An 18,811-nucleotide genomic window follows, 5' to 3' on the forward strand; every position below is an offset into this window, starting at 1 on the left:
TAAGGAATTATTTCTGAGGTCATAGATTGTCTAGTTAAACAACAAAAGCAGAATGCGTGGCTAGAATATGGCAATAGCAATAAAACTTATATACCGCTTCACAGTGCTTTACAGTCCTCTCTAAGTGGTTTACAGAGTCAGCCTATTGCCCCCAACAATCTGGATCTTCATTTTACCAATCTCAGAAGGATGGAAGGTTGAGTCGACCTTGAGCTAGTCAGGATAGAACTCCACACAGTGGGCAGAGTTGGCCTGCAGTACTGCATTCTAACCACTGCACCACCATGGCAAGGAAGGAAGGAAGGAAGGAAGGAAGGAAGGAAGGAAGGAAGGAAGGAAGGAAGGAAGGAAGGAGGGGGGAGGGAGGGAGGAAGGAAGGAAGGAAGAAAGGAAGGAAGGAAGGAAGAGCAATAGCACTTAGACTTATATATGGCTTCATAGTGCTTTACAGCCCTCTCTAAGCGGTTTACAGAGTCAGCCTATTGCCCCCAACAATCTGGATCCTCATTTTACCGACTTCAGAAGGATGGAAGGCTGAGTCAAGCTTGAGCTGATCAGGATCGAACTCCTGACAGTCGGCAGAATTAGCCTGCAACACTACATTCTAACTACTGCGCCACCACGGCTCTATATATAAGGACTACAATATTGATTCCAGAAATCCAAAGCTTTTATAATCAGTAAGATTTCTTTAAAAAAATTGCTCTGGATTAGTGCTATTAATTTCTGTTTTTTCCCCCTTAGCAATCTTCTTATACTGTTATTTGGCTGGTATTCTTAGCATTCTACATTTTCAGTTTTATTTCAAAATAAAATACAATCTGACACATAAAGAGAGGGATAATGCTCTCTAATTCCACCTCAACAAGGTTTTTAACAATCCAAGTATAACACGTCAATCTTGCATTTAGTAAGTGATTTAGTAAGTAAGCCTTTGAAATCAAAATAATGTAAGCTGGTCATGACAAATTTTTCAGTGGAATAATCAACTTTGTATCGTTGCATTTGCAACTGCAGTCACAGGGCAAAAAGCTTGCAAAAATTCTTTACTTTCAATATGTTTTTAATTAATGCTGCTTAAAAGTAGTGAGTACATCCGAAAAATATTTGGAATAAAAGCTGTAAGAAGAAAAGTAAATGAGAACCCGTTAAAAAAAGCTGCATTGAGAAAATAGACATCCAACTCATGCATCAAAATTTACATTCATCTTCATTAAGAAAGACATTTGCTCATTATTTTGTGTTCGGTTAATCATGCATGCCTTCTGAATATACATAACTTACAACTTCATGAATGGATTGATTGAAGCCATCATCTTCAGTAAGGATTAACAAAATTATCAGTGCCATATAAACGTGATGTGAATTCCTTTCTTCAACATGATAAAGAATCTCAAGAATTGGCAAAACCTCAAGAAGGAAAAAAATTAGAGATAAATGCAAATTAATACTAGGATGATTGGAACAAAAAAATCCAGACTTTTATATTCTCCTGATTTTACCTAAAAACTTCGCCAGCTTGGTCTAATGGTCAAGGTGCCAGGCTAGAAACCTGGTGACTGGGAGTTCTAGTCCCGCTTTAGGCATGAAAGGCAGCTGGGTGACTTTTAGCCAATCACCAGGCGACTGTGAGTTCTAGTCCCACTTTAGGCATGAAATTGGCTGGCTGACTTTGGGCCAATCACCAGGGGGCTGGAGTTCTAGTTTTGCCTTACATACAAAAACCAGCTGGGTGTCTTTGGGCCAGTCCCTTTCTCTCAGCTCAACCCACCTCACAGGGTTGTTGTTGTGGGGAAAATAGGAGGAGGAAGGGGAAGTATATACGTTTGAGTTGTTTATAAAAAATAAAAAAGGCAGGATATAAATCAATAAATAAAAAATAGATACCCCACCCAATTCGCTTAATTATTGCGTTGCCAGTCCCAATTGTAGCCGCTAAATGAAGATTACCTGTAATGAACTTAACATTTACAATTGTTTTTTAAAAAGTACGTCAGAAAACGCCAAACTGGCAAAATATAAAGTATGATTCAGAAGCCAAGATATAACCCAACATTTTGTCAAGGATGCTTCATAGCTAGGGGGATTGTTTAAAAAAAAAAAAGTGGGTGGGGATGGATTTGAATCATTTTCTGTTTACAGTCATTTAGGAAATAGGTAGTCCTTGATTTATGACTGGTTGCTTAGCCACCATTCCAAATTATGGCAGATCCCAAAAATGGGACTTACAACCCAATTTTGAAGTTCTGACATTTGCCTTCTCCATGGTCACATGATCATGTTCTGAGTCACATGAGCCACGGTGGCGCAGTGGTTAGAGTGCAGTACTGCAGGCTACTTCTGCTGACTGCCGGCTGCCTGCAATTTGGTAGTTCGAATTTTACCAGGCTCAAGGTTGACTCAGCCTTCCATCCTTCCGAGGTGGGTAAAATGAGGGCCCAGATTGTTGGGGGCAATAGGCTGACTCTGTAAACCGCTTAGAGACGGCTGTAAAGCACTGTGAAGCAGTATATAAGTCTAAGTGCTATTGCTATTCTGGGTATTCTGCAGTCAGCAGGCATTTATGGCTGTTTGCCACATCCGACAATCACATGACCAAAACTTTGGAGGATTTTTCCTGGAAACCGGTGTGACTGAGGAATTCTGGGAGTTGAAGTCCACAAGTCTTAAAGTTGCCAAGGTTGGAGACCCCTGGCTTATAGCAATAGCACTTAGACTTATATACCGCTTCATAGTGCTTTACAGCCCTCTCTAAGCGATTCACAGAGTCAGCATTTTTTTTAAAAATTTGGTTTATATGCCACCCTTCTCCGGGGACTCAGGGCGGCTTACAATGAATTAAGCAATAGCCTTCATACGTTTGTATATTTATACAAAGTCAGCTTATTGCCTCCACAAACTGGGTCCTCAATTTACCTACCTTAGAAAGGATGGAAGGCTGAGTCAACCTTGAGCCTGGTGAGATTTGAATTTACAGTAATTGCAATATTGCTCCCAACTATCTCGCTCCTCATTTTACTGACCTCGGAAGGATGGAAAGCTGAGTCAACCCTGAACTGCTCAGAATCGATGCTGTTTACAGGTATAGAAAGAGTAAATCGTCAGAGCTATTGGCTAGATTCATATTCTCTATTTTGTTCAAGAGCTCAAGGGGGCTTACACTGCAATCTCCATTCATGTAACCACATAACCTAATCCTAACCTGTGAGGTGGTTGGCTTAAAAACCCCAAATGAGGTTCGATGGCTGAGAAGGGACCAGAGTCTTGATTCCAACCCTCTCCTCAGTCATAACCCAACTCCTTAACCACTGAACATACCCAGCATCCTCTAATATCCTCACCTACCCTAAAGTCCATCAGCTGCCACTGTTAGGATACCTACAATCACTTCATTCACACGTCCTGAGAAGCAGCTATACTCTCCAGCGTCTAGTTCTCTCAGCAATTCAAGAAACCAACATTTCACAAGCGAGATTTCCTGTTCCATTTTTTGGTACTTGGTCAGTTGCACGCAGGACAAAAATATTTACCAGGTTTTCCATATCTGTCCGGGACAACATGTATGTTCGAACGTTGCTGTTCTGGTGCAAAAGAGTGTACAAGAGGAGGGTGGCATGGTCAGAGTTCTGCTGCTCACATAACGCGGTGTACAAACTGTTAAAATTGATCTGGAAAGCGTGAGGAGTTGGCGAAGACAAAGCTGTGCTATCTGGAAGGGAAAAACAAACAGCATCAAATGTAACAGTGCAATCTGTTTGACTCACTTTTCAGACTTTTCTTCCCATCTGGTCCCAATTGAATGAAGTTAGCCTTCATGGTGTGACTCGGTAGCCTTCAAACCACAAAACTGACAGGCTTCGGCCTTGCCCTTTCCAGAGACTCTGTCCATCATCGTAGGGTTTAGGGAGATATTTCTTATTTATTGGCTCTGCGTTCATAGGAGGGACTGATATGAATACGAATCGCTTTAGGTCAACGGATGGAAGAATGATTTAAAATACAGAATCTAATCGGGTTTTCATCCTATAACCTTCTAAACGGCCAAGAATCTCCCAGTGAAGTTTTACAAGAACCAGACTGCCCAGTTTTTAGTTATGTCTGATTAAAGGCTATCGAAAAGTAGAACTGATAATGCTGATTAGCTGGAACAGCTGATCCAATTTAGGGACGGCAGCTTGTGACTAGAAAGGCCAATGGTCTGATTCAGGCCAGGAAGGAACTGCATGTTATCTCTTTGCAAGGATATATTCTCAACTCCCTTAGTTGCGAAACTAAAATGTGCACACAGAGGGCACTGATAGGAGAAATAAAAGTTGGTGGGAGGAAGAGTTCCTGCAACAAATGAGCCTCCTCTGAAAATTGCCTCCTGTTCAACCATTTCCTACCAGCAGAGCTGAATTCCTATTTTGATATCCAGACAGAGAGAAAACAAATTAAAAGGGGAAAGGAATTTATGGGGGAAATGAACATGGGAAGATGTCTCTTCCAAACCATTGCATGAATTCTTCCTAGAGTATGTTCACTCATCATTTATCCTACAAGCAAGGTTTAACCACGAAACTTAAACAGACCTTTGGCCATTTGCCCAAGAGGAGTCATTTTCACATAGATCAGTGAAAGTTGCTCTAAAACACAGGTGTCAAACTCAAGGCCCGTGGCTTGGATGCGGCCCACGGGGGCTTAAATCTGGCCTGCAGGACTGCCCTGGAAACAGAGAAGGACTGGCCTGCAGTGCCTCTGCCAGCGAAAAATGGAGCTCGGGAGGGCTGCATGTGGCACTCCCTGGGTTCCGTTTTCGGCCATGATGACCTCCTGCAGTCCTCTGCCAGTGGAAATGGGGAGCGCCCCCCCCCCCGCTCTTTTTTCACTGGCAGAAGGCTGCAGGAGGCTGTCATGGCTGAAAACAGAGCCTCAATGAGTGATGTCGAGCTGGCCACGCCCACCCCAGCCATGCCCACCATGGTCACACAGATTTAGCTCAAATTGAGGAAAATCAGGAGATAAGTATTATTCCCGGGAAAATTTCCACAGGAAATTGGCACTTTTAAACAGATGCATACCTTGTGTGTTCTTGAAGGACACAACGGATTGCTTATAAGGATTAGGTGTATCTGCAGCATCGGTCAGATTTACTAAGACGAGCAGCAACAACAGACTTTGATTAGCCAGAGGTGATGACTCTTCCTGTTGAGAAGCCCGCTTGCTTCCTACACCTCCTAGTGTAAAGACTGTCCAGAGGCCAGCTAAATGAAGAGAGAGAAAAAATAGTTTAGTTTAATATTTGAATGACATTTAAGCTTAAATGTAATTTTGTAAAAATTAAGAACTGGTAAAATAAAATAAAAAAAACACCTTCCTGGAAGAAGCCAGCAGCAAACTACTTTCGTATTATTGTCAAAATTACGCGGATGAGTCTAAGTAGTCACCAGGAATAAAGCTAAACTCAAAGAAAATCTGTTCTATCCAAGTTGAGACCAAACATGTCACCTTTCTGATATGGATTACTGATCAATAATAACCAAGAGCCAATATGGAATTCACTTGAACATTGGGAGCATATGACTATATTAAATAAGTAATTAAGTAGGCATGTAACCTATATCCACAAGCAAGTCATTGTATTATGTGAGAATACTATACCTATAACTTTTAAGCTTTTATTTGGGGGAGGGTGAGAACCAGAGATGGTATTCAGCCGGTTCGTACCAGTTCAGGCGAACCGGTAGCGGAGATTGCGGGTGGGCCCGCCCGCGCCCACTCGCCCAGGCACTATGCCTGGCATGTTTTTGAGGCCGGGTGCATGCATGGAAGGTGCGTGTGCATGCAAAGCGAGCGTGCATGCGGCAAACTGGTGGTAACAAAATGTGAAACCCACCGCTGGGAGGATCTCAGTTCCAAAGCTGACCAAACAGAGGACATACCTCCAAATCAAATGCCGAACATTGCCTGAATGCATGGCATTTACAAGACTCTTCATTACATAGCACAGTTATAAGCTCACCGCTGCCTCCTTAAATTAAGACTCTCAATTTCAAACTGCAAATTTGGAAATGCAGAAAGGAGTCTATCATTTATAAGGCCAGAGATGAACATAAAGACAACTCTCTGGATGATGCCATGATTGCAGTGTAGATTGTAAAGCCATGCTGTCATCATAGCCTATCAGAAGCCAAGGCACACGGCTGTTCCACAGGGTTTTTTTAGTAACTTCATGGTATATTAAACATATTGGTCAGCCTATCGATTACATGTTTTTTCCTGATGTGCAGAAAAGTAAGCCACGTTTTATGAAAGGCAGTAACAGAAACAGAGCGGGAAGGGATCTTGGAGGTCATCTAGTCCGCCTATACCTTTCCAGACAAATGGCTGTCCAGTCTCTTCTTAAAAGCCTCCAATGATGGGGCACCCACAACCTCTGAAGGCAAGCTAGTCCATTGGTTCAGGGGTGGGCAATTATGGCCGTTTTATGACTTGTGGACTTCAACTCCCAGAATTCCTGAGCCAGCAGCCCTTTAATAAGTCAGCGGCCATTCCTCATCAGTCAGTTAGAACTGAAGAAGCTTCTTGGATGAGAAGTGAAACGTTTTCAACAAAAATTTTTTAAAAAACACCAAGTTGCCTTTTGGAAAAAAGCATCCTGGGGAGATCCCATAGTGCCTCTAAACCAGGGGTCTCCAACCTTGGCAACTTTAAAACTTGTGGACTTCAACTCCCAGCTTTGCTGGCTCAGGAATTCTGGGAATTGAAGTCAAGTCATAAAAGGGCCACAGTTGCCCACCTCTGCTGATTGGTTGATTGTTCTCACTGTTAGGAATTTTCCCCTTAGTTCTAGGTTGCTTCTCTATGGTGGTTCCTCCACCATAGAGTCTCCTCCTAGCAGGGCGTCCTTTTTCCTCTGCTGACTGGAAGTCAGTTCCTCCACCATAGAGTCTCCTCCTAGCGCGGCATCCTTTTTCCTCTACCTGTCCTAACCGAAAGCCCTATCACTTGTGGAGCCGACCAGCAACAAGGAGCTGCAGCAGCGGGATGAAAGAGCCACATGCGGCTCCAGAGCCGCAGGTTGCTGACCCCTGCACTAGACTATGCATACCCAATTTTTACCCAGACAAAGGTTTTGATAATGGAAAACACTTAGGACAGTAGTTTGTACCGCTGTCTAAAATTGCATTACAAGAAATTTGTGAAAAGTACACGTCAGGAAAAGTGCATACAAAATGAAATGATAATTTTTCAAGTAAATCCGGTGGAGGGGGTGATTGCCATGGAAATGGGTAAAAAGAAGCTCTTGTTTGAGAGATGAAAAACTGAATCCAACATCCCAGAATAAGTATGTCATTCTAGAATGGACTCATCATGCACTCCACAGGCATAGCGTTAGCAGTTTATTAACTATACAGACAACAGAGAAGCAAGCGTTGAATTTGCAAGCATGACAATGGATTTTTCAAATGAATTTCTATTCAAAATGCATGTCCATTTAGATCAGTGTTTTTTTCAAACTTGGAAACTTTACAACGTGTGGACTTCAACTCCCAGAATTTCCCAGCCAGCAGAAAAGAGGCCAGTAATCTCTTAATCTCATTTCAAAATTATTCTCCATCTACTCTCTCAATTCAGTCCAGTCTAGAAGTTCCTATCAGAATCTGACAGATTCTGCCAAAATAAGGAGATAACTGTGTGATTTTTTAAAAACAATATAGCATATTTTTTATTCAGGAATTTCAAGAATTTTGAAGTTGAATTTTCAAGAAATATATCAGACCAACCTAGAGTAAACTATTAAAAGTCCCCCAGTTTTTCTTTTCATTTTGAAAACACATCCTTATCTTACCTTCATCCTCTTATTGCAAAGGTCAATTCTGACCACTTTATTTCTGGAAGTTATAGATCAGGGGTGTCAAAATCAAGGGCCGCAGGCCTGATCTAGCTCACGGGGTGCTTATTTATTAGTTCAATTTATTAGTTCAATTTATATGCCGCCCTCCTACGAAGACTCAGGGCGGCTTACAATGCACTTATAGCAATAGCCTTCATTCTTTTGTATATACCTGCTTATTAGGGCTTTTGGCCCCCCATAGGTGGTGTTTCTACAAAATCAGCTTATTGCCCCCACAATCCGGGTCCTCAATTTACCTACCTCAGAAGGATGGAAGGCTGAGTCAACCTTGAGCCTGGTGAGATTTGAACTCGCACTAATTGCAGGCAGCTGGCTACATAATAGCACTTAATCCGCTGCACCACCAAGGCTCTAGATTTGATCTGTGGGGCTGCCCTGGAAACAGCAAAGGACCGGTCCATGGTGCCTCCGCCAGTGAAAGTGGAGCTCGGGGGAGCTGCGTGCGCCCCCCCCCCCCGAGCTCCATTTTCGCTGGCAGAAGGCTATCAAAACAAACTAAAAACAAAACAAAAGGAGAAATGTTTCCCCTTTTGCATTTGAGCATGCAAGAAGGGACAGGAAAGGAGAAAGGAAAAGAGGAAAGAGAAAGAAAAGGAAGGAAAGATGGGAAGAGAGCAAGGAAGGAAAAATAGGGAAAGAGGTGAAGAAAGAAGAAAAGGAAGGAAGGAAGGAAGGAAGGAAGGAAGGAAGGAAGGAAGGAAGGAAGGAGATTATAATGAGAGTGAGGGAGGGTCTGAGGGAAGTCCTGCCTTAGCACTTGGCCACCACAGGTGCCCCCGCCCCCCGGACACAAGTGACATTGAGCTGGCATGTCCATCTTGGCCACGCCCCCAGCCCCTCCCCCGAGATCAAACCCAACCCTGATGTGGCCCTCAATGAAATCGAGTTTGACACCCCTGTTATAGATAATCAACTCCAACCAGAGATCATATTTTATAATATATGTAAAATGTCCATGGCTGAAGACATGATAAACGGATTTTCCTTCTTTGGAAAATTTATAAGCATGAAGTACTTAATTGCACTGCACACAAAGCTGGCCCGTGGTTGTGTATCAAAATGCTGACCCATTTGCCAAACCACGGCGTTCAAAAATGGAAGCGTCTGGCTGGCCACTGTGAGAACCGGGGTGCTGGAAGAGATTAAAAATGTGCTAAAATTCCCTCCCTTCCACTTGGCAGAATCATTTGTCTCCTGTGAAAAGAGAACTGGAGGCAGAATTTTTTTGGGATGTGTGTGTGAGTTTCTGAGGGGGTGGGGGTTTGAGGCTTGGCCTGGCTTGGTTTTAAAGAAAGGGTCACTAAGGATTTAAACAAGTTTTTGTATGGGCCTTGTAGATTTGAACAGTCCTTCAAATGGAGCTGGGTTTTTTTTTTTTAAAATGCCTAAATGCATCTTCAAGAAGAAGGAAGAGGAGGAGGAGGAGAAGAAAGAAAAGGAGGAGGAGGAGGAGGAGGAGGAGGAGGAGGAGGAGGAGGAGGAGGAGGAGGAGGAGGAGGAAGAGGAGGAGAAGGTGAAGGAGAAAGAGGAGGAGGAGGAGGAGGAGGAGGAGAAGAAGGAGGAGGAGGAGAAGGAGGAGCAGAAGGAAGGGAGGGAGGAGGAGGAGGAGGAGGAGAAAGAGGAGGAGGAGGAGGAGGAGAAGGTGAAGGAGAAAGAGAAGGAGGAGGAGAAGGAGGAGGAGAAGGTGAAGGAGAAAGAGAAGGAGGAGAAGGAGGAGGAGAAGGAGGAGGAGGAGAAAGAGAAGGAGAAGGAGGAGAAGGAGGAGGAGGAGGAGAAGGAGGAGGAGAAGGAAGGGAGGGAGGAGGAGGAGGAGGAGGAGAAAGAGGAGGAGGAGGAGGTGAAGGAGAAAGAGAAGGAGGAGGAGAAGGAGGAGGAGAAGGTGAAGGAGAAAGAGAAGGAGGAGGAGGAGGAGGAGGAGAAAGAGAAGGAGGAGGAGGAGGAGGAGGAGAAAGAGAAGAAGGAGGAGGAGGAGGAGGAGAAGGTGAAGGAGAAAGAGAAGGAGGAGGTGGAGAAGGAGGAGAAGAAGAAGGAGGAGGAGGAGGAGAAGGTGAAGGAGAAAGAGAAGGAGGAGGAGGAGAAGGTGAAGGAGAAGGAGGAGGAGAAGGAAGAGGAGGAGAAGGAGAAGGTGAAGGAGAAGGAGGAGGAGAAGGAAGGGAGGGAGGAGGAGGAGGAGGAGGAGAAAGAGGAGGAGGAGGAGGAGGAGAAGGTGAAGGAGAAAGAGAAGGAGGAGGAGGAGGAGGAGAAGAAAAAGAAGAAGGTGAAGGAGAAAGAGAAGAAGAAGAAGAAGAAGAAGAAGAAGAAGAAGAAGAAGAAGAAGAAGAAGAAGAAGAAGAAGAAGAAGAAGAAGAAGAAGAAGAAGAAGAAGAAGAAGAAGAAGAAGAAGAAGAAGAAGAAGAAGAAGAAGAAGAAGAAGAAGAAGAAGAAGAAGAAGAAGAAGAAGAAGAAGAAGAAGAAGAAGAAGAAGAAGAATGATGTTTCCTGGCTGTGTTAATTCTCTGCGTTGCTCTCCTTCTGGTGGCAAGTATTTGTGCCAAGAGTAGGGAGACTGAAGAGGCCTCCACGAGCATCGGCTGTTCCATTGTTTTTTTAAGCCAATTTGTCCAACTGCCTGAGGCACGCGGACTCCCTAGGCAAGAAAACAAATAGCTGCACAGATATATCAAGGAAGCCCGTTTTTAAAACTCCCATCGTCCAGGTATCGTAATCACAAGGTGAGATGCTATGCGAGCTCTTCCTCGTGTTCAGACATATACAGGTAGCCCTCGAGTTACAACCGTTCATTTAGCGACCGTTCAAAGTTACGACGGCACTGAAAAAAAGCGACTTACGACCGTTTTTCACACTTACAACCTTTGTGGCATCCCCGTGGTCACCTGATCAAAATTCAGACACTTGGCAAGTGTCTCATACTTATGACCATTGCTGTGCCCCAAGGTCACGTGATCCCCTTTTTGCGACCTTCTGACAAAGCAAAGTTAACGGGGAAGCCAGATTCACGGAACAACCGAGTTACTAACGTTATCAACAACAAATTCACTTAATCGTGGCAAGCAAGGCCTAAAATGGAGCAAAAGAAATGTCTCACTTAACAACAGACGTTTTAGGCTCAGTTGGGGTGGCAAGTCGAGGACTACCTGTAAAATAGTTTTTTTGCTACTCTAATACAGAACCTGAAGAATGCTTGGACTAGATGGCTCAAGTGGCTAAGACACTGAGCTTTGTGGGACAGAAAGGTCGGTAGTTCGGCGGTTCGAATCCCTAGTACGGGTCTCCTGCGTGAGCAGGGGGTTGGACTAGATGACCTCTAAGGTCACTTCCAACTCTAATTACCTAATGTGGCTACAAAGACGAACAGCGACGCCACATGGTTTTCAAAAGAGCGTCCTAAATTTTGCAACGGCTTTTACCAGGATTTTTACAGTGGTTGCATTGTAGTGTTAAAACGTTCAAGCTTAAACCGGGGCATTTGACGAAAGATAATTGACCAATACCAGTTGGCAAAACAGAAAAGGGACAACAGAAAACTAATTGTGAAAGGATTGTTTCTGGGCGACACAAAGTCTGGCAAAATTAAGACCAGGAAAATTAAGCTTTAAATAATACTTGAATGCGGGGTAGATTGGCTTTGCTTGGAGATATTAGCACACGAGCAGTTTTCATGCGAAGAGGACAAGATTTAAATGTATTTACACAAGCTTTAAATAGCAACAGCGTTTTACTTTGATTATGTCAAACCGGAGACTGAGGTGGCCTTGGATAAGTCCAGCGAGTCTTTGGTGGAAAAGAAAAGGAAAAGAGCAATTTTGGGTTTTTTTTTTTTTTAAATGTTTGAGAATGTGGTACTCTCTGCAGGCCATCTCTGCCAGCTTCTTTTGCTGCCGTAAAACTACATGTGATATCGCTGTTCCTATACTTAATGAGGAACCTCTTGCTGACCTTAAATGATGCTGAAGCTGTCCACATTTTTGAAGAACTTGACCCATGATTTTGAAATCTGGCTTATTCTTAAAAGAATCGGGTAACAGAATAAAGAGCCTTGGTGGTGCAGTGGACTAAAGTGCTGTTAAGTAGCACTTAGCTGCCAGCTGCCTGGAATTACTGCGAGTTCAAATCTCACCAGGCTCAAGGTTGACTCAGCCTTCCATCCTTCCGAGGTAGGTAAAATGAGGACCCGGATTGTGGGGGCAATAAGTTGACTTTGTATAAAAAAGAACACCGCTTGGGGGGGGGCGAAAGCCCTACTAAGCAGGTATATACAAAAGTAGGAAGGCTATTGCTTAACGCATTGTAAGCTGCCCTGAGTCTCCGGAGAAGGGCGGCATATAAATCAAATCAAATCAATCAATCAATCAATAACAGAGTTGGAAGGGATCTTGGAGGTCTTCTAGTCCAACCCTCTGCTCACGCAGGAAACGCTATTCCATTTCAGACAAATGGCTGTCCAATCTCTTCGTAAAAACCTCCAGTGTTGGAGCACTCACAACTTCTGGAGGTAAGCTGTTCCACTGATTGATTGTCCTAACTTTCAGGAAAATGTGTCAAACATTAGAAAGCAGATTTGGTGAAAACCATGCTTTGTGCTGATATGCCAATCAAAGAGTAGAGTAGAGTGGAGTGGAGTGGAGTGGAGTGGAGTGGAGTGGAGTGGAGTGGAGTGGAAGGGAAGGGAAGGGAAGGGAAGGGAAGGGAATGGAAGGGAATGGAATGGAATGGAATAGAATAGAATAGAATAGAATAGAATAGAATAGAATAGAATAGAATAGAATAGAATAGAATAGAATAGAATAGAATAGAATAGAATAGAATACGGAGTGGAGTGGAGTGGAGTGGAGTGGAGTGGAGTGGAGTGGAGTGGAGTGGAGTAGAGCAGAGCAGAGCAGAGTAGAGTAGAGTAGAGTAGAGTGTAGGGTAGGTAGGGTAGGGTAGGGTAGAGTAGAACAGAACAGAACAGAACAGAACAGAACAGAACAGAACAGAATTCTTAATTGGCCAAGTGTGATTGGACACACAAGGAATTTGTCTTGGTGAATACGCTCTCGATGTACATCAAAGAAAAGATACATTTGTCAAGAATAATAAGGTACAAGCAGGATTAAGCAATGTTCCTGCTTCCCCGGTATCCACCAGCCACTCATCTCATTTGTCAGATGGAATCAATTCATTAAATGAAATTGAACTTTTATGACAAAGGAATCTTTTTTTCCCAAGTTCATGTGGTAGAACTGGAAAAAGCTGGACCTTTTTACTAAACAGCAGAGAGGTGCTGTGCTGGCATAATTTCTGAAGTGTGTATCTGAGTTGTGTGTGTGTTCATGTGCTTTCTTTTACTTTTAAAGAAAAAGTCAGCTAAACATGCTGCAAAGAAAAGCAACACCTTTATCAAAAGCAATACAATCGCCATTATTTGTAAGGATGTCTCCCAGTTTCACACCACTAAAAGCACAACTGCAAAGCACTGCAGTAAATAGAAAATATACAGAGATGGAAAGAAACTGGGCAAATAATTCTCCAAAAGGCTGAAACGGAAGAGGAAACTACAATAAAATATTCCAGAAATATAGAAGTCCTCAATTTACAACCATTTGTTTAGTGACTGAGGTTCTGAAAAAAGCAACTTTTTAATATAATATGAGGGCCTGTTAATATAATATAATATAACAGGCCCTCATACTTAAAACCACACCAGCATCCCCACAATCATGAGATCAAAATTGTGAGCGCTTGGCAACCAGCATGTATTGTCGGCTTCTGACAAGCAAGGTCAATGGGGGAAGTTGGATTCATTTTACAACCACATGATCCACTTAACAACCACAATGATTTACTTAACAACTGTGGCGAAAAGGTCACAAAATCAGACAAAATTCACTGTACAACTTGCCTTGCTTAGCAACAGAAATTTTGGTTCTAAATGTGGCTGTAAGTTGAGGACTACCTGTATGGATATTGTCAAGAAACCTCAATGACCTGAAAATTGTAAGGAATGCTAAATACACCATCAAGGGATTTATTTTCCTTTTTTTGGAGTAAAGAATAACTACCGTGTTTTCCCGAAAAGAAGACCCTGTCTTATATTTTTTTGAACCCCGAAATAAGCGCTTGGCCTTATTTTCGGGGAGGTCTTATTATTTTGGGGCGCGTGGAGCAAGACGGGGTTACTCTTGCCGTCTTACCTGATTTCCAGCTCTATCTCCCTAACCCTAACCAGAGGAAATGGTGGAGACCGGCTGCACATGTGGTTAAATATTTTCAGGGAGGGCTTATTTTCGGGGAGGGCTTATTTTAGCGCATGCGCTCAAAAGCCCGATTGGGCCTGTTGCAATATTTTCAGGATCAGACTCAATAAGATCAACAAGAGTTAAAGATTTAACTATATATTCTTTTATTTACATTAGGCATTCTATATTCACTGAATATTCACAGATAGAAGCAAGGGAAAATGGTGTAGGTAGCTCCTTATATATACAATGGGTGGAGCTATATGTGGGAGTGGTGAATTATGCATACATTAAGAAGTGAAGAATAAGTTAACCCCTGATACCCTGTCTGTACACTATTTACACATTGGAGAATAAGGCATTTACATCTGACAAATCCCCCTCTAAATGCCGATTCGTTATACAACACCAGTTACATTCAGATTCAGGACAATACAAAACATACAACTTAGAGGTTAAGTATTTATGCTGTTTAGAAGGTAAAGGCTTTGTTAATATATCAGCTAATTGTTCTGAAGTGTCGCAATGCACTGCTTTAATAAATCCATCCTGAGATAATTGTCTCACATGTTTAAATTTTATATCTATATGTCTGGACCTTTGTCCAATGGCATCAGATCTAGATATTTCAATGGCTGCTTTATTGTCTTCATGCATAACAAAAGGCAGAGCAGGTTTTTTCCAGACATCTGAAATTAAATCATTAAACCATACAAGGTTATTTGCGGCCTTGGATAAACAAACATATTCCGCTTCTGTTGTTGAAGTAGCCACTAGTTCTTGTTTACCAGTGTACCAGTAAACTGGACAGTCATTTAAGAGAAATACATAACCAGATGTGCTTTTTCTGCATGAGGTGTCTCCAGCCCAATCTGCATCTGCATAACACGTAAGCTTTGGTTCTTTAATATCATTAGGTTCTAACATTAAACAAAAGTCTAGTGTACTTTTTAAATATCTTAAAATTCTTTTAACAGCTTCCCAGTGGTACATTGTTCGTTTGCTGACATGCCTAGATAATAAATTGAGTGGTAAAGCGATGTCTGGTCTAGTCCAATTAGATATGTAAAGGAGTGAACCTATGATTGATCTATAGAATGTATTGTCCTTGAACTCGGGAGAAGATTCATCAGAATTTCTTAGAAAGTCAGTTTGCATAGGGGTATCACAAGGTTTGGCATTGTTTAAGTTGCATTTATTTAAAAGATCTATGATCTTATCTCTCTGGGTAAGTTTGAATCCCCTTTTTGTCTTATTAATTTGGACACCAAGGTATTTGTTTACCTTGCCTAAAGATTTCAATGAGAAATGTTCATTTAGTTTAGTTACAAAAGTTTCTCTTCTTTCTTTATGTTTTCCTATGTATAAAATGTCATCCACATAAATCAATACAAATTCAATATAATCATCACCCCTCTTGACAAAGAAACAATTATCAGCAGTGGTAGCGTTGAAGTCCATGGTCTTAAGTACTTTTACTAAACAATCATACCACCGTTTACCAGATTGTTTTAGCCCGTATAAACTCTTGTTTAACAACCAAGTCTCATTTCTGTTTGTGTATGGACTATGAGGTGCTCTCACGTATATTTCTTTATCTAATTTTGCGTGTAGGTACGCAGTCTGTATGTCATATTGGAATACATCTAGATTGAGTGCTGAAGCTACCACTAGAGCTGTTTTGACACTCTCTGTTCTTACAGTGGGGGAATACGTGTCAGTATAGTCCTCTGGATATTTCTGTGCATAACCCTGTGCAACCAATCTAGCTTTGTATAGAGTATTTCCTCCCTCTAAATTCTTAATTTTGTATATCCATCTGGTACCAATAATTGTCTTATCTTTAGGTGCAGATGCAGGTGTAAATACATTTAGTCCTTGTAAACTTTCCATCTCTTTCTTCATTGCTAATTCCCATTTTTCTTTTTCTTCGTGAGGAAGTTTTAACACTTCCTCGTATGTATTGGGTGTTGTTGGTTCACCATTCATGTGCATTACATAATCCTTGTATTTATTTGGCATTTGATTTCTGGTATTTCTAATGATTTTCTCGGGTTTACTATCGTTATCATGCAAATATCTTGCTTCCTTTTTTGTTAGTGTGTCTGTCTTTATTTTGAGTTGGCTATTTGTCCAAGTTTTGGTTTTGTTTTTATATTTGTTGATATTTTGTTTTTCTATAGTCCCTTTCTCATGAGATTTTGTATCTTCATGTTTATTTGGGAATATCTCATTAAGATGTAGTTTAGACCAGTTAGCTTGTTCATGGAACACAGCTGTTCTGGAGACTATAAATTTGTTGTTACTATCAATGAATCTGTATCCTTTAGTGCCAGTCTCATATCCCATAAATCTGAGTCTCCTGGACACATTTTCTCCCTTTCTTCTTAATTGTTTAGGTATGTGTACGTCTGCTGTGACTCCAAATATATGCATGTGTGTTAATTTTGGTTTTCTATTATACATCACTTCATATGGTGTCTTATTTATAATGCTGGACCATGTTCTATTTTGTGTGTAATTTGAATAATGTAAGGCTTCTGACCAGAATTGTTTGCTTAAGCCAGCATCTTCCAATGTGCATCTAATCATGGTTTGTAATGTGGAATTTTTTCTCTCTGCAATCCCGTTTTGGAACGGAGAAAATGGACTAGATGTGTAATGTAACATTCCTTTGTCTTTTAACCATTGTGAGAATTCTTTAGACATGAATTCGCATCCTCTGTCTGTCATAATTTGTTTTATTTTGATGTTGTGTTGTGTTTCTATGCGTTTGTAAAATTCTTTAAATTTTTGAAATGTTTCATCTTTGTGTTTTAATGTGTAAACAAATCCATAGCGGCTATAATCGTCCACTATTGTCAGGAAGTAACGTTTCCTATAAGTGATTGATGGAGTTAATGGACCAACTAAGTCCATGTGTACTAAATCAAAAATTTTGTTAGTTGATCTGGTAGATTTTCTTGGCCTGGGACTAGTTTTTAGTTTTGTAGATTTACATACTGAGCATTCCAGATAATTTTCACAATTTTTTATTTTAACACCTTCTGCGTGTTCAGTCATTTTTTGCACTACAGGAAAACTGGCATGTCCTAACTTCCTATGCAATATGTGAGCACACTCATCATGAATTGGTTTACCTATCTTTGGCTTCTTATCGTTGTGTGCATCTGTGTGATCATGAGATATTTTACATTCATCATTGTCACTGTTGCTAACATTCTCATCATCTATTTCAATACAATCTTCCATATTTGAATCAATGTTATGTAACCATTTTTCTTTTGTTATTAGGTAAGGTAGTCCTCCTTTAGTCACCACAGTGCCTACATTTATTTTATTCTTTTCCAAAGTTGCCTTTCCTTTTGAAAAGACAATGTTAATGTCAGAATCTCTGCTTAGTTTTATGGCACTTAATATGTTATGAGGTATTTCAGGTATTAGTAATACCCTCTCTATTTTTCCTAAACCAGGCAAGGTTACATTTCCTCTACCTAATACTTGAACCTTTTCTTGGTTAGCTACCTTAATTACAAATTTATCTTCTGCAAATGAAGACAATATACTTTTGTTATTAGTGGTGTGATTAGTTGCTCCAGAATCAATAAGCCAATTATTGTTCTCACTTTGTTGTGTGTTAGTGTTGTCTTGTTTATTTAATCCATTCAGTGAACCAGACTTTCTATCCTTTGAATTGTCTCTGCCCCCTCTATTCTCTCTGTGATTTGGTGGGCTCCTATATCTATGCCTTTCTATGGAAGGCTGTCTATAATCGTATTTGTTTCTGTATTCTGATCTATATCTTTCTTTTAAGAATTTTGGGCAATCTCTTCTATTGTGTTCCCTGGATCCACAATTATGACATTTAAATGTTCCACTATATTTTTCTTGGAAAGCTACTTTCCTATATGGTTTATGTTCTGTGTGATTGTTAGAACGATTTCTTCTAGAATTATCTTCTGTTATCAATTTGTTAGATAGACTTTCTATGGATAAATACCCTAGATTGATTGTGTCTAAATGTGACATAAAATTGTCCCATGATGGATCAAGTGAGTTGATAATGACACTTTTCATTGTTTGGTCTGAAATCACCTCCCCCCTCAAATGCAGTTCAGCTCTTATTTTGTTCAAAGATATTAAATGTTCACTTATGGAAACCCCTGGTTTTATCCTAGATGAAAAGAAGTCTTTAGATATCCTTGTGGTGGTAGCTACACTGTCACTGTGAAACAAATTAAACATGCATTGAATAATTTCTGAAACAGTCAAATTTGGCTTAATGCTGTGATACATTGCAGGAGACACACTAGATATTATTAAGAAAAAAGCTCTATGGTGTAAACAATCTATTTTTAGTGTCCAAGGTCTTTTTGGGGGACTAGTGATAAAAAACAGTAAGTTTTCCTTCATAAATACAACCTGGAGCTGTTGATACCATTCTTGTAAATTAATGCCATCAACCCTTAGTTTTGGGAAGTCACTGGGTAAATTTCCGACATTATTAGGTCCATTACTTACAACCTGAGGTAGTCCGTGGTCTCGTAAATGCAGAAAATTGCAAAACGGCGTGGGAATGCTCGCTACGAGTCTGCATGATCTTCTCTCCTGTTCATGTCTTCCCGGATCGTCAGCGTAGTTTCGCGCATGCGCGTTGCTCATTTCTTCTTCGGCGTCGTCGTGGAAGGTTCTCCTC

General features: G+C 41.2%; 1 protein-coding gene across 6 annotated transcripts in view; it reads right to left on the reverse strand.

Annotated features, from left to right (window-relative positions):
• The window catches only part of DYM (dymeclin), a 279,747-nt gene that overhangs the window by 142,475 nt on the left and 118,461 nt on the right, over positions 1 to 18,811 (reverse strand). For all 6 annotated transcript variants that reach the window (XM_087885550.1, XM_034401768.3, XM_034401769.3 and 3 more), the window contains exons 10-12: positions 5,061 to 5,243; positions 3,531 to 3,709; positions 1,285 to 1,410 (exon numbers count right to left, since the gene is read on the reverse strand). In XM_087885550.1, the coding sequence (XP_087741676.1) occupies positions 1,285 to 1,410; positions 3,531 to 3,709; positions 5,061 to 5,243 (488 nt within the window). The remainder of the gene's footprint in view (positions 1 to 1,284; positions 1,411 to 3,530; positions 3,710 to 5,060; positions 5,244 to 18,811) is intronic.

This window comes from Pantherophis guttatus, chromosome 2, assembly GCF_059756535.1.
Source record: "Pantherophis guttatus breed Tessera chromosome 2, ASM5975653v1, whole genome shotgun sequence".
Lineage (NCBI taxonomy): Eukaryota > Metazoa > Chordata > Lepidosauria > Squamata > Colubridae > Pantherophis > Pantherophis guttatus.